This window comes from Hemibagrus wyckioides, linkage group LG04 (assembly GCF_019097595.1).
Source record: "Hemibagrus wyckioides isolate EC202008001 linkage group LG04, SWU_Hwy_1.0, whole genome shotgun sequence".
In the NCBI taxonomy this organism is placed as follows: Eukaryota; Metazoa; Chordata; class Actinopteri; order Siluriformes; family Bagridae; genus Hemibagrus; species Hemibagrus wyckioides.
Window position 1 is genome coordinate 127501 of NC_080713.1, and position 27500 is coordinate 155000.

Sequence of the window (27500 nt, forward strand, 5' to 3'; positions counted from 1 at the left end):
TGTAATTCTGATCATCTGATTCTGTAACACACACACACACACACACACACTCTGTAATTCTGATCATCTGATTCTGTAACACACACAAACACACACACACACACACACTCTGTAATTCTGATCATCTGATTCTGTAACACACACACACACACACACTCTGTAATTCTGATCATCTGATTCTGTAACACACACACACACACACACACACACACTCTGTAATTCTGATCATCTGATTCTGTAACACACACACACACACACTCTGTAATTCTGATCATCTGATTCTGTAACACACACACACACACACACACACACTCTGTAATTCTGATCATCTGATTCTGTAACACACACACACACACACACACACTCTGTAATTCTGATCATCTGATTCTGTAACACACACACACACACACACACACTCTGTAATTCTGATCATCTGATTCTGTAACACACACACACACACACTCTGTAATTCTGATCATCTGATTCTGTAACACACACACACACACACACACACACACTCTGTAATTCTGATCATCTGATTCTGTAACACACACACACACACTCTGTAATTCTGATCATCTGATTCTGTAACACACACACACACACACACTCTGTAATTCTGATCATCTGATTCTGTAACACACACACACACACACTCTGTAATTCTGATCATCTGATTCTGTAACACACACACACACACACACACACACACTCTGTAATTCTGATCATCTGATTCTGTAACACACACACACACACACACACACACTCTGTAATTCTGATCATCTGATTCTGTAACACACACACACACACACACACACTCTGTAATTCTGATCATCTGATTCTGTAACACACACACACACACACACACACTCTGTAATTCTGATCATCTGATTTTGTAACACACACACACACAGGTTATATTCCTGTAGGTAAAGCTGGACAAAAGGTAACTTCAGAATAAATGAATGTAAACACACTCAGCTCCAGAAGTATTGGCACCCTCTAAATGTATATATTTCTTTCTTTTTCTCTTATATTTTTATTTTCATTAGAGCAACTGTAACATGGCAAAGGAATTTCCCCCTGGGATTAATAAAGTTCTTTGAATTGATTGAAAAGTGAATAAAAATAACTGTCGAATTTAATCAATTTTATTTCACACTGAAAACATGAGAAACTTTTAACTGAAGCAGAATGACCTCAAACTTCATTGATTATAAAATACATCTGAAGAACCTGATACTTTTATTTCATCACTGAATTTATAAGTGATGAAGACTCACTGACTGCCGCAATGAAATCCTCATGCAGTCTGTAGGTCATGAGCGGCTCAATAAGACCCCTAGTGGACAAACAAAGGCATTACAGTCAGTGAGACACCTAGTGGACAAACAGGGGCATTACAGTCAGGTAGATCAGAGTCATTTGCTACATGTTATTACCCAGAATGCATTGTTCACAGCAGCTAATGGCAGTGTGTAAGCAGTAAAAGGGACATTCTGACCTGAGGTAATTCTTCAGCCCGCTGGTGATGGTTTTATTATCCCAGATTTCAGGGTCTAAGTCCATGTCTGCTGGAGCTTTAGGTGCTGAAAAAGTTTAAACAAATAAATAAATACATCATCATCTTCATCATCATCTTCATATATAGAGTGATATGTAACCAGATAAAAAAAGCCAGTGAGCTAAAGCATGAATAAAAAGTTCAAGTCCTGCAGAATTATTAGTAAGATGTGAGAATAATTCCACACTACAGGACGATTAGTGGCGAGTCTGTGATGTGACGGGAAACAGACAGCGAGCTCATGCTCCGCGGGCAGCAGATGGTTCTATGCAGCGTAATGCATTAATGTGAGTTAGAAGCTCAGCGGGAGTTTCTCCTCCTGCAGCCACTGACAAACTGAACTGAGCTAAAGGCTAATCACAAACACCACTGAAATATACCCGAGGATCTTCTCCACACCTTTACTGTCACAACAAACAGAACAATCCATAAATATGCATGAATACAGAAAATAGCAAACAACCTTAATGTCCTCTCACTAACATGAGCTAACATAGCTAACTGCTAGAACACTAGCTCACATTAATCACGCGAGTGGGATTTCAGCTTCAGAGCCTCGAATCCTCATTTTTTTTATTTACATGAGTCAGAGTATATTTCAGCGTTTCCATGACAACCATGACATCATCATTGCTAACAACTTTAGGAAAACATATTTTGAGGTCACCATACAATCTACTGCAACATACATTCCCTTTTGAATAAGCATTTATTTATGGGGCAGTGGTGGCTCATGTGGTTAAGGCTCTGGGTCGTTGACCGGAAGATCAGGGGTTCAAGCACCAGCACCGCCAAGTTGCCACTGTTGGGCCCTTGAGCAAGGCCCTTAACCCTCTCTGCTCCAGGGGCGCCGTATCATGGCTGACCCTGCGCTCTGACCCCAACCTCCAAGGATGGGATATGTGAAGAAAGAATTTCACTGTGCTGTAATGTATATGTGACAAATAAAGGATGTTTCATTTCATTTACATTTCCCAGCTCTCACCACCAAATGGTGATCAAATCAGACGGTGATCAGGAAGTGTGAACTAGCTGACAGATGGGGGAGGGGGGCAACTCTGGGGATCTTTCTTCCATTCAGTGCGTTGTTATCACCTCTAAGCTTTTGCATTAGCATACCAGGGAGTCGACACCTGTGAGGTCTATCTCTCCTTGGGGGTTTTTATTTAAGAGCATCACCTCTACGCTTTTGTATTGTCACACCTTCAAGGCCTGCCCACTTAAGGCCTTTACATTAAAATGTAAAAATTCTAATGTTATTTGTCACATATATAATGGTACACAGTATGATATGCAGTGAAATGCTTACACAACTGTTTTGACCCTTGAAAAGGAATAAGGACAGAAAAAAAGAAAAGAATAAAATATAAAATACAAAATATAAGATATAAAAACTACAATCTTTACAGTAGGTAAAATAAATTTTGCGTAGGAACTAGTTGGCGAGCGGAGCAGACGAATACGTTGTCACGCGGTGCTATACGAGGAAGGTGGCTTTGTTTACATTCGCCGGCGTAGGTGAGTGACATAGGTACTTATGTACAGTATGTGAGTTCCGACTTCGCATTAATCGCATTATGTCGCGCCGTAGGAACGGAATTCCGACGTAAGTCGAGGACCCCCTGTCATATGTATATAGAATATATATATGAAATATAGAATATGTATAAAAATGTAAAATATAAACAACTGTAATAAATAAACTATATAAAGTCTGTGTAGTGTGCAGCAGTATGGGGTGCTCATGGAGTGGAATGAGGTGATGAGAAGCAGTGGTATTGTCCATCTTTAAAGTGCAGGTGTGCAAAAGTCCTCTTTATGTGTAAATGGGAGCAGAATTGTACAAAATATAAGTTTTATGTATTGTGTACCTCAGTCCTGCAATGTGCAAATGTGCGGTGTGGTTGGTTGTGATGTGTTCCAACACATGTGCAAAGGAAACATAGCAAGTCCAAACAGTTGAGTCCTATGTGCAGTTCTGGTAGAGAGACCATATATCCTGTGGGAAGAACTTCTCCTCAGTCTCTCTGTGTTGGCCTTCAGGGAGCGGACCTGACCTCAACAGAGAGAACAGTCCATTGTTTGGGTGGCTGAGATCCTTCACAATCTTCCTGGCCTTGGTCCAGCACTGCTTGTTGTAGATTGAGTGCAGGTCAGGGAGCTTGGTACGGATGATGCACTCAGCTGATCGCACCACCCTCTGAAGAGCTTGCCTGTCCTGCATGGTGCTGTTCCCGAACCAGGTTGTGATGTTTTCCGTCAAGGTGCTCTCTATGGTGCAGGAGTAAAAGTTCCTAAGCACCTTAGCTGGCAGTCTAAAGTCTCTCAAGCGTGAGGTGGAAGAGAGGTGGAAGAGATGCTGCCAGGCCTTTTTCACCACAGTGTTAATGTGACAGGACCATGACAGATCCTGCGTGATGTGAACACCGAGGTATCTGAAGCTGTCCGCTCTCTCCACTGCCAGTTAGGGAATTGGAGATCCACTGACAAAGAGAGTCCACTGACAAAGGGAGTCCCAGGTGCTCCAGCTTGGTGGTGAGTGTGGAGGGATTATAGTGTTAAACACTGAACTGTAGTCGACAAACAGCATTCTAACATAATTCCTCTTTCTGGTGTCCAGGTGAGTGAGTGATGTGTGAAGGACGTGGGAAATGGCATCATCGGTTGAGCGGTTCGGGTGGTAGGTGAACTGTAGTGGATCCAGTGTGTCTGGTAGTGAAGTCTCTGACCAGCCGTTCAAAGCACTTCATCACTACTGAGGTCAGGGCTACAGGGCGATAGTCATTGAGGGAAGCAGGATGGGGTTTCTTCGGGACAGGAACAATGATGGACTCTTTGAAGCATGTGGGGATTGCCGACTGGGTTAAGGAGAGGTTGAATATGTCTGTGAACACAGGTGCTAGCTGGTCAGCGCAGGCTCTGAGGATTCGACCTGAGGTTATGTCTGGTCCTGCTGCTTTCCTGGTGTTCACTCTCCTGAAGGATCTCCTCACGTCATGCTCAGAGATGATGAATGCATTTCTGGTGTTGGCATTCTCTTCCCGTCTGCAGCCATTAGCATTAGCTGTAGCATTAGCTTTAGCATAGTTAGCTGTAGCCTCGAAGCGAGCGTAGAAGGTGTTCAGCTCGTCTGCCAGAGACATGTCCGCATTCGTCATACTGGATGTTGGTGCTTTATAGTTCGTTATTGTCCTTAGTCCCTGCCATAGGCTCCTAGAGTCACTCTGTTGGAGCTGTGACTCCCATAGCTCTGCTTCGCCTTCTTCACCGCTTTCTAAACGTTGTATGACGCAGCCTTGTACAAGTCCATGTCACCCGACGCAAGTCCCGCGTTGTAAGCAGTGGCGTGAGATCTCAGAGCATCACGGATGGTCTTATCCACCCATGGCTTCTGATTGGGAAACGTTCTGATGGTGGTTTTTTGCACAGTATCATCTGCTAGTTTCCTGATAAATCCCACAACCGCTTCGGTAAACACGTTGATGTCATCAGAGCTGCGCCGGAACATGTCCCAGTCTGCATCATCCAGAGCGTCCTGTAGAGTGGCCACCGATTGGTCCATCCAGCGTGAGACCTCCCTCTGAGTCGGAACTTCCTGCTTGAGCCTTTGTTTATATTTTGGCATGAGGAAGATGGCGGCGTGGTCAGACTTCCCAAACGGAGGGCGAGATTGTGCCTTGTAGCCATCTTTAACTGTAGTGTAACAGTGGTCCAGCGTCCTTTCACCCCTGGTGGGGCAGCTGATGTGCTGATAAAAGTTCGGCGCTGTGCGTTTGAGGTTGGCGCTGTTAAAGTCCCCCGCCACAATAAGCACAGCATCCCGGTGCTGAGTCTGGTGCTGTGTGAGTGCTTCATGCAGCTCGCATAAAGCAGTGTCCATGTCCGCCGGAATATAAACAGCGCTAATTATGACCGATGTAAACTCCCGAGGAAGATAAAAAGGATGACATTTGATGGTCAGTAGTTCCAGGTTGGGTGTGCAGGAGCGTGCAAGAGAAACAATGCGCACGGTGTTGCACCAGCTACTGTTCACCATTAAACACATGCCACCTCCCCTTGACTTCCCCGATTCCAGTGTTCTGTCCATGTGGTGAACCGAGAAGAACTCAGCCGGCTGGATGGCGTGGTCCTGCACCGCTGGGTTCAGCCATGTCTCGGTGAAGCAGAGGAGATTGCAGTCCCGAATGTCTCTCTGGAACTTTACCCTGGCCCTGAGCTCATGTTCCTTTTCACTGGACTCGATGACTACAGTACCAGTGCAGTGTGTTCTGATCTCCAATGAAGCATTCCTGCTGAACACTATTTCCGAGTCCCTTGGTCTGCTTCGGTGAATTCACAACACAACTATTAAGTTGTAAATTAGCTAGAATAGCATGCAGGATCTGCAGATTTCCCGCTCTCACGCTGTCTGTCATTCTCTAATCATTTCATTTGGATACTGGAATTTATTTTTTCAAAATTGTTATGCATTTTGTGACATCACAAACCAGACTTCTGCATAGCCCCGCCCCAAAATCAACTACACACCAAACTGTAGACTTCAGGGTGAAAAATTTCAGAGTGTGTAATGCATTTAATGTGTGTGACATCTTACAGAAGACAGAGTTCATCAACTTCTGCACTTTAGAGTTCACTCCTCCGATACGGTACAGTCCTGTAGTGTCAATGCCTGAGGAAGAAAAAACAGAAGAATAAAGAGAAGATACAGTCATTAGACCACACAAACACACACACAAACACACATACCTCTTGCCTCCACAATGCCAATGCACTTCCTCACAAAATTAAAGCCGGCTTCGTTCAGATGAGCTGCGATTACACACACAGAAACACAAACACTCAAAAACACTGTTACACACATCAGAGCAACAACACACAGGTCTGCAATAACACAACAAACACTGTAATAAACACTACAACAAACACTGTAATAAACACTACAACAAACACTGTAATAAACACTACAACAAACACTGTAATAAACACTACAACAAACACTGTAATAAACACTACAACAAACATTGTAATGGAAACAGCATTAAACACTCATTTTTAAAGTTTGGAGCAGGTGCGTAATGTACAGGTGAGGATGAATGATAGAGGGATGGAGAGATGGAGATGAAGAGATGGAGGGATGAAGAGATGAATGGATGATGTACTCACTCTCATCTTTCTTGCTCAGGATTGCAGGCAGGTTGTAAATCTAACACAGGAAATGAAACACTGAGAGTAAACACACACTACAGCTCAACGTTATACACTGTTCTAAAAAATACAGGAGTAGATTAGATTAGATTAGATTAGATTAGATTAGATTAGATTAGATTAGATTAGATTAGATTAGATTAGATTAGATTAGATTAGATTAAACACTGCAGTGTTGAGCAGGAGAGAAAACAGAAAGCACCTTCACTCATCTTCAGTGAGAGCTTCATGACAGAGTCACACAACACACAACTTAACACACAACACACACAACTTAACACACACAACTTAACACACTACACAACTTTAACTTTACAATTTAATTCAAAGCTCATGAGAGTCAGTATTTAGGAACAGGGAGAGGAACATGGAGAGGAACATGGAGAGGAATAGGGAGAGGAACAGGGAGAGGAATGTGGAGATAAATGTAGAGAGGAACAGTGAGAGGAACAGGGTGAGGAACATAGAGAGGAACAGGGAGGGGAACATGGAGAGGAACAGGGAGAGGAATGTGGAGAGGAACATGAAGAGGAACATGGAGAGCAACAGGGAGAGGAACCAGGAGAGGAACGTGGAGAGGAACAGGGAGAGGAACAGATATAGGAACATTGAGAGGAACAGGGAGAGGAACATGTAAATGAGGCTGATGATGTGAAACTCACTGGTTCTTTGCCGTCCATTGCTTCCAGCCACATTCTCCTGTTAGATTCCGACAGAGCCTGCAAAGTGATAATACCATGTCTAACACACACACACACACACACACACACACACACACAGTTTATTCCAGATCATTTAGAATGTAAGTCTATGAGCAGCTGTTGCTAACATTTATGCATTTGTTTGTTTGTTTGTTTGTTTACTGCTCTATCAGACTGATGTATCTGCAAAACATCTTCAGATGTTTCATCTCACTCTGAGCTCGAAGGATCTTTAGTTCTAGGGAAAACATCTGCTTTTCTACAGATAATCGTTTAAAACGATTCAAATCTGATTGTCCAGTAGAACAATTCAGGAGAGTTCAGACTGCAGCTTGCTCTTTAAAGCAGGGGTCAGTGTGTCTGAGTTTTACAGCTCAGAGATTTTATTTCTCTTTAGATAAAGTTAAATATTTATTCTGTCTGAGTCGATGAATAAACACATCTCAACCAGCAGAAGGTGCTAACGAGTCTATTTTATATATATATATATATATACACACTACTCACAAAAAGTTAAGGATATTGGGCTTTCGGGTGAAATTTCAGGATGCACCTAAAATGCACTATAACCTTTCCAGGTGAACTTAATTTGACCTTCTCTACACTTCTGAATGCACATGTCCAACTGTTCAGTGTTTCAGTACTTTCTGCAGAACTTGCTGTTCTCTAACAAGGTGCTTAACGGCAAAATTCACAACTGGTGTTTGATCCATGAATCCACCAATAAATTTTCTGGTTCCATTAGAATTGGTATTTAAACAGTCCTCTTCATCATGCTGTTCACATTTTGACATCATGAGACCAAGACCACACCTAACAACTGATCAACAGAACCTCACCATTGTGAGGCTTCAAACAGGATGTTCTCAGAGGGAAGTGGCCACTGAGCTTAGAGTGTCACAGAGTGTCATCAGCAGGTTGGGACAGAGATACAGAGAGACTGGAAGAGTCACAGAAAGGAATAGAAGTGGACGTCCTTTGGCCACATCCCACGTTGATGACCGCTTCATTGTGAACAGTGCCCTGCGGAACCGGATGATGAATGCCACTCAACTCCAGGCACATTTAAGGGAGGTGAGAGGAACCCAAGTGTCACGTCAGACCATTCGAAACTGTTTACATCAGCGTGGTCTGCGTGCTAGACGACCTGCAAGGGTACCTGACCACACCCCCAGGCACAGGCGTCGGGCCAGGGAGCATTTACGCTGGACGAGGGACCAGTGGGCCTCTCTGATGAAAGTTGATTCACGTTGAGCAGAAATGATGGACCCAACGATGTTGGAGACGTCAGGGAGAGCGCTATGCATCAGCCACTGTTGTGGTGGTGTTACAGTCTGGGCAGGTGTGTCCACTCAATACAGAACTGACCTACATCTTGTGAATGGTACAGTGACAAGCCAATACTACCTGAATAACATCATTAATCAAGTCATTGTGCCCCTGCATGAACAACACAGGCCTAATTTCATCTTCATGGACGACAATGCTCCAGGTCATCGAGGAGCATCATTAGGGAATGGCTGCTGGAGGCTGGGGTACCTCAAGACGTCGTTGTCAAGCTGTAATTGATGGTCAAGGGCACATGACAAATTATTGAGACATTGACATTTTTTGTTGTGGTATACCCACCACTGTTGTTGACTTTTCTTTCAATAAATTGTTTGAAAAACACAGACTCTCACTGGGCTGTGAACTTTGTTTTTTTCCTGGACGCAGATCGACAGCTAACCAGCTCCCACGAGGAGATCGGAGTCTCAGCTCGACTTACACACTGTTTGTACTTCACTCTGTTTATTAATCTGTGCGATAAAAGGGGCTCAGGGAAACGTGTCCCTCCGCCTCTCTGGCGTGAACAGGGAGCTCTTTACGTTATATGGATTGTCTCATTAGTATGAAGCGGAGGTTCGGTTCCTCACTGTGTTTCTCCTCACTGCAGACCATGAGGTGCAAGAGCCAAAATCACGGAGACGCTCTCAAACCATGATGGGATATCAACCAGCTCCATGTCAAGGGAGCCTTCGTAAACCACAAAACAATCACACCATGACAAAAGCACACAAAATTAAAGCAATTACAGGAGAGGAGACGATCTGCAGGTGAGCCGAGACCAGTGCCGTGAGATCTCACACCTCCTCACACCCTCATCAGGTGACAGACCATGGAGTGGAATTTAATCAAACAGGAAAGAAAAAAAAACAAAACAAAACGTGTTTCATCAGAATGAGAGAAACGTGAAGAGAATTTAAAGGTGAAGCTCAATCTTAAAGGTGAAAAATCACACAAACACACAAAAACACACAAACACAAAGGCACACAAAAACACACAAACACAAAGGCACACTTGGTAAAAGTCACATACCGAACTTTACAGAAAGCAGGTCTGAAAAGAGTTCCACGACACACAGCGTTTCTACATCATCATAAAACACAAAGACATCACAGAAAACACAACAGTTCATCAGACACAAGAACACAACCGTCATACTGCACAGTGTGTGTGTGTGTGTGAGAGAGAGAGAGTGTATGTGTATGTGTGTATGACAGTGGTGGGCCGTGCGTTCCACACCTAGGCCTTCAGTGGTGTCCTTCCTGAATTAATCCACTTCCATTATGTCGCCACGGCAATAGATACTAATCACCCGTTAAATAACAAAGTAAAAAGAAATTAGTCTACAGTATTTCACACCTCACAAGGAATAGTCCATTTTATTACAGTTACTTTTCTCAAAAAAGACATTCTTGATGCCGTAAGCAGCAAACTGCAATCTCCGGAGGACGCAGCATCCGAAATGACACAGTGAATATAGAAACACTGTATATGGGCGGGTCACTGCCTCTGACTACTCCAGTTATCCAATCAGAGGACGGGAAATTGCTGACGTAATCATACACCTGCTAGATGGCCCCCAGTGACGCCAACTCGAAATCTGATTGGTTAATGGAACAGTTTCATTGCCCCTTATAGAGAGTAGAGAATAGACTATTGGGAATAATTTAATACACATTCATGGAAAAATATATTAAATATATTAAAATGCAAGTCAGTGATTCAGATCACTGCTGTTTAGGGCAGCAGAGAAGGACTTACTGACCCTGACGGTCCACCACTGGTGTATGTGTGTGTATGATATGGTGAAGGAGTCTCCAGTGTCATTGCTGTGTATCAGTGTATGTATGTGTGTGTGTGTATCAGTGTGTGTGTGTATCAGTGTGTGTGTGTGTATGATATGGTGAAGGAGTCTCCAGTGTCATTGCTGTGTATGAGTGAGTGTGTGTGTGTGTGTCAGTGTGTGTGTGTGTGTGTGTGTGTATAAATGAACACATCAGCAGTAGTTGTAGTTCATCTGGTCAGTTTTGTCGTTGAAACAGTGCAGTTAAATCTTTTTTCCTGTTTCATCCTGCAGCTGGTTTCATTATAACACACATGTCCTGGAGTTCTGTTCCTTTATTTATTTAGTTTATTTATTTATCAGAGTCTTTTATCTAAACTTTTCATTACTGAGGAACAGAAGCAGAGAGAGATCAGGCTGAGGACAGAAGATCAGAGCTGAGCAGATGAGGAGCAGCAGATTTATTCTCCTCTTCTTATTTATTAAAGAACATGTCATGCTTTTTATCCGTTTATAGTTACATCTAATGTTAAAGAAAGGGGGTCAGCACTCTGTGTAGCAGAAACATCTCATCATCAACTGAAAACTTCAGTTTCACCTCTGACTGACACACAGACACACACAGACACACACACACACACAGTGCCTCAGCAGTACTGTAAATGAAAACAGATGGAAGTGCAGCAGAAACAGTGTGTGTGTGTTTGTGTGTGTGTGTGTGTGTGACTTATTCACCTCTCCACCACCTCAATGTCGAAACAGAAGCGCTTGTCGATGGAGTCGGTTTTTCTCCTGATGCACGACTTCAGCTTGAAGACCTCAGCAGGGTTCATCACCACGTCACTCTGGAGCAGAGAGAAGCAGAGGAACCAGGATGCACTCATCACCTCAGCTCTACTCACACACCCATACACACTCACACACACATCAGCTCCAGAAATAGACACCCCTCAAGTGTCCAGGTGAGTAATAACTGACCCTTTACACTGAGACTCAGTCGCTGACCTGATCAGAGGTCAGAACACATTTCAGAGTTTATTTTCACTTTAAAGGCGACTGACCTCAGTCTTAGAAATAAAAAATATTCAGACACTTAATAATAAAAAACTGTAAAACAGGAAACATTATCCCTCAGATATGTATTTATAACTTTATTGTGTAAATTATTTATTATTATAAATGATTATTAGTAATTACAAATGATTAATTATAAATGATTATTATTAACTATAAATATTATCTAAGTTGTGATTTGTGTTATTCTAGAAATAGAAATAGCCTTTATTTGCCACATATACAGTACAGCACAGTGAAATAATTTTTTCGCATATCCCATCCTTGGAGGTTGGGGTCAGAGTGCAGGGTCAGCCATTATACAGCGCCCCTGGAGCAGAGTGGGTTAAGGGCAACTTGTGTGTACTGCACTATTCTCTATAATAATTTATGTATTTATTTCAGCTTTCTTGTTGTATTAACATTAAATTAAAGTCATGGTGTAATAATTAATAGCAGATCATTTTTAAGAGCAGGTCATTTTTAAGAGCAGATCATTTTTAAGAGCAGGTCATTTTGAGTGTATTGACCTGAAGATCAGCTCTGAGATGAAACACAACATTACTTTCAGAATCTTTCTGCTGGAGGTCAGGTTTTTATCATTCTGCTGTCAGTAAAATGTAAAATGATGGACAGAACACGTCTAATCTCCTCAAATTCTCCTCACATCACGACACCTGTTTATTGGTGGTCCTGGCCTCGGTGTTGGTCAGGCTGAAGGTCTTATTGGCTTTATCATAGCTGCAGTAATGTCGAGTCCAGGAGCAGCCCAGAGGCCCTGAAACAGCAGAGAGAGAAAGCCTTTATTCTCTCTGTCACATCACGACTGAGACTTCAGCTGATTCTCTGATTCTCGTCCAGATCAGGGGGACGAGGGGACTGGGATCTATATCGGAACGCCAGGTGTGAGGCGGGAATACTCCTAAAGTTTAGTTCCTATATGTGACTCAGACTGAGAGGCAACAGATTTACCAGCAGGGGGCAGCGTTCCTCTTCCCTCTCTCCATCACACACACACACACACACACACACACACACTTCTGCTAAATCACTGATTAGCTCCTCAGATAAAGCTCGTGCTTCTGCATTTCCTCTGCTGCTTGAAATGAGGAGCTGAGAGCATCGTCGTGAAGATGGAAAGATGAAGATCAAAGAAACGAGAGAAACTTCATAATCCTGAACCCAGAGCTTCCTGATCTAATTATATACCTGTCAATTAACATGAACAAACACAAGGTGGTGAGACAGACGGGGGGGGCGACAGAGAGAGAGAGAGATAGAGAGAGAGAGACAGAGAGAGAGATAGAGAGAGAAAGAGAGAGTGAGACAGAAAGAGACACGAGATACGTTTTTCCTGGATGTACAGGTAGCCCTCCATGGTCCATTGTCCCGGTGGTTTCTGGTCCTGATCTGCAGACCTCACTCTGTTCATCAGGTTCTCCACCTCCTGCTTAGTGCTCAGGAAGTTGTTCCGAGTCTAAACACACACACACACACACGTGCCAGGGAGCTATCAGGTCAGTGTTGCATTTTTATATCATCTCGGACACACAGAACACACTGAACAGATACACAGATACACAGGCAGATACACAGACAGATACACAGATACACAGACAGATACACAGATGCACAGACAGATACACAGACTCACACAGGCAGATACACAGATACACAGACAAATACACAGACAGATACACAGATACACAGACAGATACACAGACAGATACACAGATACACAGACAGATACACAGATACACAGACAGATACACAGACAGATACACAGATACACAGATGACCAGAAGCACAGATACACAGATGCCCAGATGCACAGATACACAGACAGATACACAGATACACAGATACACAGGCAGATACACAGATACACAGATGCCCAGATGCACAGATACACAGACAGATACACAGATACACAGATACACAGATACACAGATGCACAGACAGATACACAGATACACAGACAGATACACAGATACACAGATACACAGATACACAGGCAGATACACAGATACACAGATGCCCAGATGCACAGATACACAGATGCCCAGATGCACAGACAGATACACAGATACACAGATACACAGATACACAGACAGATACACAGATACACAGACAGATACACAGATACACAGATACACAGACAGATACACAGATACACAGATACACAGATACACAGATGCACAGATGCACAGATACACAGACAGATACACAGATACACAGATACACAGATACACAGATGCACAGATGCACAGACAGATACACAGGCAGATACACAGATACACAGATGCCCAGATGCACAGATACACAGATGCCCAGATGCACAGATACACAGATACACAGATACACAGACAGATACACAGATACACAGATGCCCAGATGCACAGATACACAGATGCCCAGATGCACAGATACACAGATACACAGATACACAGACAGATACACAGATACACAGATGCACAGATACACAGACAGATACACAGATACACAGATACACAGATACACAGATGCACAGATGCACAGACAGATACACAGATACACAGATGCACAGATACACAGGCAGATACACAGATACACAGATACACAGATACACAGATAGATACACAGATACACAGATGCACAGATACACAGGCAGATACACAGACAGATACACAGATAGATACACAGATACACAGATAGATACACAGATACACAGACAGATACACAGATACACAGATACACAGATACACAGATAGATACACAGATACACAGATAGATACACAGGCAGATACACAGATGCACAGATACACAGACAGATACACAGATACACAGATAGATACACAGGCAGATACACAGATACACAGATGCACAGATACACAGATAGATACACAGATACACAGGCAGATACACAGATAGATACACAGATACACAGATAGATACACAGATACACAGACAGATACACAGATGCACAGACAGATACACAGATGCACAGGCAGATACACAGATAGATACACAGATACACAGATAGATACACAGACAGATACACAGACAGATACACAGATACACAGACAGATACACAGATGCACAGGCAGATACACAGATAGATACACAGATACACAGATAGATACACAGATACACAGACAGATACACAGATACACAGACAGATACACAGATACACAGACAGATACACAGATACACAGACAGATACACAGATACACAGACAGATACACAGACAGATACACAGACAGATACACAGATACACAGACAGATACACAGATACACAGACAGATACACAGATAGATACACAGATACACAGATAGATACACAGATACACAGACAGATACACAGATACACAGATAGATACACAGATACACAGACAGATACACAGATACACAGACAGATACACAGATACACAGACAGATACACAGATGCACAGGCAGATACACAGATAGATACACAGATACACAGACAGATACACAGATACACAGACAGATACACAGATGCACAGACAGATACACAGATACACAGACAGATACACAGATACACAGACAGATACACAGATACACAGACAGATACACAGATACTCAGACAGATACACAGGCAGATACACAGATACACAGATAGATACACAGACAGATACACAGATACACAGACAGATACACAGATACACAGATAGATACACAGACAGATACACAGACAGATACACAGATACACAGATAGATACACAGATACACAGACAGATACACAGACAGATACACAGATACACAGACAGATACACAGACAGATACACAGATGCACAGGCAGATACACAGATAGATACACAGATACACAGACAGATACACAGATGCACAGACAGATACACAGATACACAGACAGATACACAGATACACAGACAGATACACAGATAGATACACAGATACATAGACAGATACACAGATACACAGACAGATACACAGATACACAGATAGATACACAGATACACAGACAGATACACAGACAGATACACAGATACACAGATACACAGACAGATACACAGATACACAGGCAGATACACAGATACACAGATAGATACACAGATACACAGACAGATACACAGATACACAGATACACAGATACACAGACAGATACACAGATGCACAGACAGATACACAGATACACAGATAGATACACAGATACACAGACAGATACACAGATACACAGATACACAGATACACAGGCAGATACACAGATACACAGACAGATACACAGATACACAGACAGATACACAGATACACAGACAGATACACAGATACACAGACAGATACACAGATACACAGACAGATACACAGATACACAGACAGATACACAGATACACAGATAGATACACAGATACACAGACAGATACACAGATACACAGACAGATACACAGATACACAGACAGATACACAGATGCACAGGCAGATACACAGATACACAGACAGATGCACAGATACACAGATAGATACACAGATACACAGACAGATACACAGATGCACAGGCAGATACACAGATAGATACACAGATACACAGACAGATACACAGATGCACAGACAGATACACAGATGCACAGGCAGATACACAGATACACAGACAGATGCACAGATACACAGACAGATACACAGATACACAGACAGATACACAGATGCACAGGCAGATACACAGATAGATACACAGATACACAGACAGATACACAGATACACAGATAGATACACAGATACACAGATAGATACACAGATACACAGATAGATACACAGATACACAGATAGATACACAGATACACAGACAGATACACAGATACACAGACAGATACACAGATACACAGACAGATACACAGATACACAGACAGATACACAGATACACAGATAGATACACAGATACACAGATAGATACACAGATACACAGACAGATACACAGATACACAGACAGATACACAGATACACAGACACACAGACAGATACACAGATACACAGATAGATACACAGATACACAGATAGATACACAGATACACAGACAGATACACAGATAGATACACAGATACACAGATACACAGACAGATACACAGATACACAGATAGATACACAGATACACAGACAGATACACAGATACACAGACAGATACACAGATACACAGACAGATACACAGATACACAGACAGATACACAGATACACAGACAGATACACAGATACACAGACAGATACACAGATACACAGACAGATACACAGACAGATACACAGACAGATACACAGATACACAGACAGATACACAGATAGATACACAGATACACAGATAGATACACAGATACACAGATAGATACACAGATACACAGACAGATACACAGATAGATACACAGATACACAGATAGATACACAGATACACAGACAGATACACAGATACACAGACAGATACACAGATACACAGATACACAGATACACAGACAGATACACAGATACACAGACAGATACACAGATGCACAGACAGATACACAGATACACAGATAGATACACAGATACACAGACAGATACACAGATACACAGACAGATACACAGATACACAGACAGATACACAGATACACAGATACACAGATACACAGACAGATACACAGATACACAGACAGATACACAGATGCACAGGCAGATACACAGATAGATACACAGATACACAGACAGATACACAGATGCACAGACAGATACACAGATACACAGACAGATACACAGATACACAGATAGATACACAGATACACAGATAGATACACAGATACACAGGCAGATACACAGATACACAGATAGATACACAGATACACAGACAGATACACAGATACACAGACAGATACACAGATACACAGGCAGATACACAGATACACAGATAGATACACAGATACACAGACAGATACACAGACAGATACACAGACAGATACACAGATACACAGACAGATACACAGACAGATACACAGATACACAGATAGATACACAGATACACAGACAGATACACAGACAGATACACAGACAGATACACAGATACACAGATAGATACACAGACAGATACACAGACAGATACACAGACAGATACACAGATACACAGACAGATACACAGATAGATACACAGATACACAGACAGATACACAGACAGATACACAGACAGATACACAGATACACAGACAGATACACAGACAGATACACAGACAGATACACAGATACACAGATAGATACACAGATACACAGATACACAGATACACAGGCAGATACACAGATACACAGATACACAGACAGATACACAGATGCACAGACAGATACACAGATACACAGATAGATACACAGATACACAGATACACAGATACACAGGCAGATACACAGATACACAGATACACAGACAGATACACAGATACACAGACAGATACACAGATACACAGACAGATACACAGATACACAGACAGATACACAGACAGATACACAGATACACAGATACACAGACAGATACACAGATACACAGACAGATACACAGATACACAGACAGATACACAGACAGATACACAGACAGATCTCATTCAATGACATCATGAGTGTTGTAATGTTTTAATCTGTCTCTCTTCGCCCTATTTATCAGTAAAAGTGTTTTTTATTGTTTTTATTTTCCTCTAACGGATTTGTAAATGTTTTTAGCTCAGAGTGTAAAGATGCTGAACTGGACAGAGCAATTTGTGACTGCAGCTCAGTGATGATGAAGATGATGATGGGTCACTGGAGAGGAACCCGAGGAGGAACATTCTGATCTCTCATCATGTCTCCGACCCAACACCTCACCTGTTCTATTTCTAAAGACACTCTGAGCTTCATGGAGTGGAAATGTTTGTAATTTCCTCTCATTAATTTGTCGTGTTCTTGTAAAGGTACTGTAGAAATCGGTGAGCTGCATAAAACTGTGTTTTTAACAAAAATAAACCATTAAAAGATAATTAGCCAAACCACAGAACACGTCAAAAAGAGCGATTAGTGCTAAAGCTAAAACGGCTCCAGAACACAATGAGGAGGGTTTTAGAGCCTGAGGTTCATTTCCAGAATGATTAGAACTTCAAAGAGAGAGGGGGGAGAGAGAGCGAGAGAGAGAGAGAGAGAGAGATAGAGAGAGAGAGTGAGAGAAACAGATTTAGATAGACACATAGAGAGAGACATACATAGAGACAGTGAGACAGAAGGAGAGAGAGAGAAAGAGAGAGACAGAGAGAGACAGTGACTGTGACTCATTTCAGGAATCATTAGAGATTTCACCGAGCTCGTTTGAGCTTAAAAAAGAAAGTGTATTAATTGAGTAGCTTTAGTAGGACATGGTAAAGAAAACACACACACACACACACACACTTACATTCTGCAGGTTGTATTGGAGCTGCTGTTTATAAGGTTCAAACTCTTGAGCCAGTTCATATCCCTCGTGGTAGAAAGTGAACAAACCCTGTAGGAAGGCCAGGAGCTGCAACAAACAACAAGAGTGTGTGTGTGTGTGTGTGTGTGTGTGTCAGGGGAAAAACAATGTAACCTGATTTCACCTTCTTGTGTTATTATGTTTCTGCTCTGGTGATAAGATCTGAGAGTTTTGTGGAATTTTACACCGCTACTGATAGAATGTGGCACTGTTTAACAGCCTGCGGCATTCAACTGCACTGACATCACACACACACACACACACACACACACACACACACACACCCTTCAACACTGAGGAGGCTGACAAGCATCAAAAACACACCCAGTGGAGGAACATAATCCAGTTAACTTTCACTACACATCCGCTAACTGAGCAATTCACAGAGCAAGCTGAGAAAAAACTCACAGTTGGCTTATAACACACACACACACAGAGTTTCTATATATATCTTTAAATACTGCACATTTAATTCCTTCATCATCTCGGAGTTTTCTTCTCCTCTCTTTACACTCAGGACTTTTTATAGTTTTTTTTGTTTTTCAGTAACTTTATCTCACACTAAAGCGGTGTTAATTGACTACTCTGCATTATTATGGATTCCAGCGGAGCACACACACACACACACACACACGAAACATGCATAATTAACTTGCACACAGTGTGTATGGTTTACTACTGCAGCTTCCGGAATAAATCCAGCTCATAACGGTGTCTGGGTTTCCCTCCAGAGCACCAAAACCTCCCTTTTTTAATAAGCGTGGATGCGTGATGTTAACAGATGTTGAGAATAAAGATGATTAAACACAATGAAACTCTCCTTCACTACACACTCTGCTATAAATAAAAACACACAGCAATAACGGTGTGCTTTAATGACTAATGATTTCTTCTGTCTTCAGTACAAACAGCAGCCTTCATCTGATTCCCGAACCTGTAACAATACAGGAATTCTGCACATTCCTGGGATTTCATGGGAATTCTGAGATTTACTGTGTATGAACACACACACACACACACACACACAGCTCTAATTTAGAGGAAACTGGTGAGTGTGGAGATTTTATCAGAGTCTGAATCTGAGACTTTACTTGGCTTTAGGTCAAACACAGGACACTGAAGTACACTCCTTAGTTCTCACTATGGAGGGAGTAGGGTGTAGTGAAGATCATGTCAGAATGGAGCGCAGCCAAAATCTTACCGGCTCCACAAACTCAAACTTCTTCTTCTCCTGAACCTCCTGGATTTTAAAGACATACTCAAGTGAGGCATCACAGAAGAGCAGCCTCTCTTTATCGATCTGAGTATCAGCCTGTAAAACAAAAAGAAACATGGATAACCTAACACACACACACACACAGTTTTGAGCCGTAGTTAATGGTTACTGCTCTGATGTTCCCAGCTCCTCCAGGAGGAACACATCAAAGATTAATCATTAAAAACACTGGATTCCAGGATTCCTGCTTCACATCCAGAACCATGGGATGTTCCTCACCACACTCTGCACCCAGAAGGTTCTTCTGTCTCACCTCCTGGAGTGATGACTCCTTCTTCTTCGAAGACAGGTTGAGATGTTTCTCCAGGGATGAGTAGTACTTCTCACTCTCTTTGAGGAACTTCTTCTTTCCTTCCTATCAAAGTTGAAGAAAGAATTACCCGTAATTCTGATTACCTGAAAAAGTCTGGACACTTCTACACCTGTGTGTGAGTGTGTGTGTGTGTGTGTACTGTAAAAGATTAAAGTATTTCATAAAAAATAAAAATAAATCATTAATAAAAACTATAAAGTGGAACTCTGATGCCAGACTGGACCCTGATGATTGCTGACCAGCTGCTTGTTTTTCACAGGAAGCCTGAGAGAAATCGAACCTTGCTGAAATTTCCTTGTTAAACATTACACCTGAACAAACAGCAGCTTCAATCTCAACAACCAGCAGAAACTCACACAGCTGGAAGACAATCAAAATCAATATATAATCCTGCAGCAGCTTCCTGAGCTGCGTCTCCACACACACGAGGGGGTGGGGTTCAACACACCTAGAGAACAACACCATGCAGAGGGGGAGGAGTTAAACACACATCAGAGAAAAACACCACATAGAGGAGGAGGAGTTAAACACACCCCGAGAACACCACCACGCAGAGGGGGAGGAGTTAAACACACATCAGAGAAAAACACCACATAGAGGAGGAGGAGTTAAACACACCCCGAGAACACCACCACGCCGAGGGGGAGGAGTTAAACACAACTTGAGAAAAACACCATGCTGAGGGGGAGGAGTTAAACACACCCTGAGAAAAACACCACAACTAGGGGGAGGAGTAAAACACACAACAGAGAAAAACACCAGGCTGAGGAGGAGGAGTTAAACACACCCTGAGAACAAAACCATGCTGAGGGGGAGGAGTTAAACACACCCAGAGAAAAACATCACACCGAGGGGGAGGAGTTCAACACACCCAGAGAAAAACACCAGTGTTTTTCACACACACACACACACACACACACACACACACACACACACAGAGAGCTTTAATGAGAGAGATGAATCATAGATGATTCATGAGTGATGTGACAGAGTTTCTCAGAAATCTCACACAAAGATGATGAGGATGATGATGGTGATGAGGAAGATGAGGCTGATGCTCATGGTTTCCTCCTCAATTTCCTCACCAACGCAGATGGAGTGGACGGAACAGCAGGTTCCTGCAGCTCAGAACCTGCACCTATAATGGCTTAATAAAAACTATAAATCCTTCAGGATTTCAGAGGAACCCAGTGAAGAACCGAGCACAGAATCTTTTACTGTTCTCCTTAGATCAGGACTGAAAACATGAAACTTTCCAAAATAACAGAACTTCTCCATTTTATTTTATTAATCACCTAGATGACTAAATGTTCTCCACACTGTCTGGCCTAAGGTGTGAGCTACACCATGTTCCTCTCTATAATTTCTGATGTTTCCCCCATTGGCTGAAATAACCTCACTGAGATGTTTCTTGTAGACATCTACCAGTTTCTGACATGGACTAGTAGAAAGTTTCCCCCACTCCTCAATGCAGAACTCTTTCAGCTATGTGATGTTTGGGGGGTTTCCTGCACACACAGTCCATTTCGGATCACCCCACAGGATCTCAATAGGATTTAGATCTGGACATTGACTCTGCCATTCCAGAACTGTCCATATTTTACTTTTCTGCCAGTCCTTGGTGGATTTACTGGGATATTTTGGGTCATTGTCATGTTGCAAGGTCCAGTTCCTCTTTAGCTTCAATTTTTTGACAAATGGTCTCACATGTTTCTCAAGGAGCTTCTGATTCAATGTAGAATTCATAATGGACTCTATGATGGTGATCTGGCCAGGTCCTGCTGCAGCAAAGCATCCCCAAACCAGAACACTTCCACCTCCATGTTCCACAGGTGGTATGAGGTTCACATGCCCTGTTATGGTGTCCGAATAATTCAGTTTTAGACTCATCTGTCTGAAGCACATTATTCCAGAAGTCTTGGCAAGTGGTGTTTTTTAGACAGTAAAGGTTTCCTTCTTGCACACATCCCATAATAATTAAAGTTGTGTAGTCTCTTTCTGATTGAAGATTCATGCACTTTGGCATAAACTGTGGCAAGAGCTTGCTGTAGGTCCCGTGATGATATTTTAGGGTTTCTGGAGACGTTTTTAAGCATCTTGCGGTCTGCTCTCGGGGTGAATTTGCTCGGACGGTCTGACCTGGTCATGGTGGCAGTTGTTTTAAATGTTGTCCATTGATTTTCTGGACAGTGGAATGGCTGATTACAAATTCTTTTGAGATCTTTTTATATCCCTTACCAGACTCATAAACATCAACAGTCTTCTTTCTGAAGGCCTCAGAGAGCTCTTTGGATCTCACCAAGGTGATACCACTCACTTTAACAATGAAGAGCAAACCAAGCTAAATGGCTGAGGTTTAAATAAGACACGCCTCCTTCACAATGTTCTGGAACAATCTTCTAATCATTTACACCTGATGTGAATCACCTGGAGGTCATTTTATCCATTTTAAATACGAATAAATGTGGGCGTGTCCTATTTTTTTCCTCACAAAAATTTTGGTTTTTTAAAATGACATTTTACAGATCATAAAAAAAATACTTTTCTTTGGTTTTATTTGTTTAGTTATGTTACTTAAATCTTTTAATATTCTTAAAATGAAGATCTAATGTCTATATGTTTAGCTATGTAAAAAAAAAACAGAGGCTTTCATGAGGTGAATTTTTTCACGACTGTATACACACACACACACACACACACACACACACACGTGTGTGAGAGACAGATGATGTGTCATAAAAATATCTATTCTTAAGATAAAAAATCTATTAATTATCTTTAACCTTAACCTTAAATTTAAGTTTAACCTTAAATTGGAATAATTGAGATTTCTGTTTATTTACAGAAATGTTGTGTCCCTGAGATTTGATTTCTCAGACGCTTCAGAATTAACACTGACCATCACTGACCTTCACACTGCTCACGTTTATTAACACTGACCATCACTGACCTTCACACTGCTCACGTTTATTAACACTGACCATCACTGACCTTCACACTGCTCACGTTTATTAACACTGACCATCACTGACCTTCACACTGCTCACGTTTATTAACGCAGAGCGTCTGAACAAATCCCAAACATCTCCCTTCATTATGAAAGTTAATAAGGCTGTAAATCTCCAGCATTCATCCTGGGGATTGTTTAATATGAAGGAGGAGAATGTTGTAATGTACGTAATAAACACTGTGTGTGTGTGTGTATGTGTGTGTGTGTGTGTATGTGTGTGTGTGTGTGTGTGTGTGTGTATGTGTATGTGTATGTGTGTGTGTGTGCTGTCCTAGTAAAATAATCAACACTGAACTGATTATTTTCCTCTAAAAGCTCATCCCTCAGTGTGTCCCTCATCTCACACCAAAACAAACAAAACAACAATTACAGATATTATTAATTAAAGAACGAGACTTTCTGCTTTTATCCTTTAGATTTAAATTCCCATGAGACGAGTTACTTCCTGTAGTCTCTGTTCTATCAGCTATAAACACTCGTCCCCTCAGCAGTCTCTCTTTATTCTCTTAAACATGAGAATAATCTCAGCTGCTCATGTTACTGAGAAACACACAGAAGTGTAAACTCCTCTGTCCTGAAGATGTGGAGAACTTCAAGTTCCAGCTTCACGTCTGACTGATACACAGCACTGACACTGGAGACTCCTTACACACACACACACACACACACAGATACACACACACACACACACACAGATACACAGATACACAGCACTGACACTGGAGACTCCTTACACACACACACACACACACACACACACAGATACACAGCACTGGCACTGGAGACTCCTTACACACACACACACACACAGATACACAGCACTGACACTGGAGACTCCTTACACACACACACACACACACACACACACAGATACACAGATACACAGCACTGACACTGGAGACTCCTTACACACACACACACACACACACACACACACAGATACACAGCACTGGCACTGGAGACTCCTTACACACACACACACACACACACACAGATACACAGATACACAGCACTGACACTGGAGACTCCTTACACACACACACACACACACACACAGATACACAGATACACAGCACTGACACTGGAGACTCCTTACACACACACACACACACACACACAGATACACAGATACACAGCACTGACACTGGAGACTCCTTACACACACACACACACACACACACAGATACACAGATACACAGCACTGGCACTGGAGACTCCTTACACACACACACACACACACACACAGATACACAGATACACAGCACTGACACTGGAGACTCCTTACACACACACACACACACACACACACACAGATACACAGCACTGACACTGGAGACTCCTTACACACACACACACACACACACACACAGATACACAGATACACAGCACTGACACTGGAGACTCCTTACACACACACACACACACACACACACACAGATACACAGCACTGGCACTGGAGACTCCTTACACACACACACACACACACACACAGATACACAGCACTGACACTGGAGACTCCTTACACACACACACACACACACACACACAGATACACAGCACTGACACTGGAGACTCCTTACACACACACACACACACACACACACACAGATACACAGCACTGACACTGGAGACTCCTTACACACACACACACACACACACACAGATACACAGCACTGACACTGGAGACTCCTTACACACACACACACACACACACACACACACACACAGATACACAGCACTGACACTGGAGACTCCTTACACACACACACACACACACACACACACACACAGATACACAGCACTGACACTGGAGACTCCTTACACACATACACACACAGTGGAGTGTGTGCTGCTATAGAGAATTAATCATCACCTTCTGACCAATCAGAATGCAGAACAGTGAAATTCTCTTCTTGTTCCAGTTTGTTAGGATGTCATGGTCAGCTGTATTACTGCCTGCTGGAACAGAGAGGTTATTCAGTGTGATCTTCAGGACCTTCTGCTGCGTGGTCACCTGGGAGTCTGTGTGATGTTCAGTACACTGTGAGCTTTCACACAGACACGTTTATTTCTGCCTTCCCTCTGGGTAATGCTGCGGCTCGGCTGTTCTTCAAACCATCTGATGTTTATAGAATAATGAATATAAAATATAAATAAATATAGAATATAAGATCCCAGACTGTGGGCTGAAGACCAGCTTCACTGCATGAAGATTCCTGAACACAGCTTCTGATGACAAAGCAAAGTAACGCTAAGTGTTTAGGAGAACAAAGAGATTTCTGAATATTTACTGCTGCTGTATTTCTGCCATCATTTAGAGAATTTGTAAGTATTTTTCTGTCCTGGATTAAAAGCTGAAGATCTCACTGCTGTTGTTTTTAAACTCTGTGAGTTTCTTTAATGTCAGTTTGACTGTGTGAACATGTGACATGCAGCAGGAGAACATCGAAGAGCTTCAATCCTGACTCCTGCTCCGATCAGGCTCTGTGTGAAAAAGTCTCCTATGGGCAGCCTGAGATGTGAAGGTACCTGACACACACACACACACAGCATGCTGAGGCCTTGGGGGGGAAAGGATGTGAGAGACGCCACCTTACATGAGAATCATCAGAAAGCTTCATCCTCCCACATACGCTGCAGGCAGCAAACACACACACACACACACACACAATAACAAACTTTTTTGTTTTATCTTAAAGTGATAGTGTTATTGAGTCAGAAAGGAAAAAAAAATCTATAATCTGACTTGAGGAACATCTGCAGAGTTTATCATCACCACATTTTAGCTCTTCATCTTGTTTAAACACCTTCCTGAGTTCCTGTCTGGAGAAATATTCAGAGCTGAGCTGTGGGGCTGCAGGACTGGAGCTCAAATACCACAAAAATACACTAACATGACTACAGTAACACTGCTCTCCACCTCACACCACACACACCTGAGGTGTGAAACTCATCACCTGCAGGACACTGACCTTCACTACTGAGCCATGACAAACACACACTCACGTCTGCCTCCAGGAACATTTATTCATCTATCAAGCATCAAGTGCGTTTTAAACTTTTCTATTAAAACTGATTAACCTGTCAGTATCGTTATATATAAACATTTACAATAGAGTTAAAAAAAATCTTCTGGGATTTTCTTCATATTCATGACCAACACCAACCGGCTCGAAATTACTGACCGTGTTCAGTAACATTAACATTCAGCCACAAAATACTATAAAAGGCAAAATAACATGTCTCCGCCACTGCAGTGTCAGCTACCACACACACACACACACACACACACACACATATACACACACACACACACGCCTCCCCCTTTTACAGGGTACCATTACTTTTAGTTCAAGGCCTTGAATGTAAGTTGCTCTGTTAATCTGATAGAACTGCAAAGAGCCAATCAGATTTAAGAATCTGAATCTTGTTGCCAGGAAGGTGGCGCTATCAGGTGATCTGTGGCCTGTGGGCGGAGCCTCTGAGGCTGAGACTGGTATGTAAATAATATCTAGAATAAATAAAATGTATATAACATGTAAGTAATTTCTGACGAGCGTATCATTTAAATTTCTAATCAGAAGAGGACGGGTTTCATGTGAGTCCGGTTCCTCGTCACGGTTCCACATGAGTCCGGTTCCTCATCACAGCTCCACATGAGTCCGGTTCCTTGCCACGGTTCCACATGAGTCCGGTTCCTCGTCATGGTTCCACATGAGTCCGGTTCCTCGTCACAGCTCCACATGAGTCCGGTTCCTTGCCACGGTTCCACATGAGTCCGGTTCCTCGTCACGGTTCCACATGAGTCCGGTTCCTCGTCACGGCTCCACGTGAGTCCGGTTC

The 27500-nt window shown here is 42.4% G+C and overlaps 1 protein-coding gene across 7 annotated transcripts in view; it reads right to left on the minus strand.

Moving 5' to 3' along the window:
- Positions 1–27500, minus strand: part of LOC131351488 (rho GTPase-activating protein 42) — a 123559-nt gene that overhangs the window by 32893 nt on the left and 63166 nt on the right. For 4 of the 7 annotated variants that reach the window (XR_009204408.1, XM_058386889.1, XM_058386888.1 and 1 more), the window contains 14 exons: positions 20588–20689; positions 20260–20370; positions 19002–19106; positions 12981–13110; positions 12311–12411; positions 11316–11425; positions 9830–9880; positions 7432–7510; positions 6728–6767; positions 6311–6373; positions 6159–6233; positions 1945–1968; positions 1505–1589; positions 1284–1342 (listed from right to left, as the gene is read on the minus strand). Coding sequence is in view for 6 of the 7 variants with exons in the window: in XM_058386889.1 (XP_058242872.1) it covers positions 1284–1342; positions 1505–1589; positions 1945–1968; positions 6159–6233; positions 6311–6373; positions 6728–6767; positions 7432–7510; positions 9830–9880; positions 11316–11425; positions 12311–12411; positions 12981–13110; positions 19002–19106; positions 20260–20370; positions 20588–20689 (1135 nt within the window). In the remaining variant the exon portion in view is untranslated. The remainder of the gene's footprint in view (positions 1–1283; positions 1343–1504; positions 1590–1944; positions 1969–6158; positions 6234–6310; positions 6374–6727; positions 6768–7431; positions 7511–9829; positions 9881–11315; positions 11426–12310; positions 12412–12980; positions 13111–19001; positions 19107–20259; positions 20371–20587; positions 20690–27500) is intronic. The other 3 variants (XM_058386886.1, XM_058386885.1, XM_058386887.1) reach the window with 3 other exon arrangements.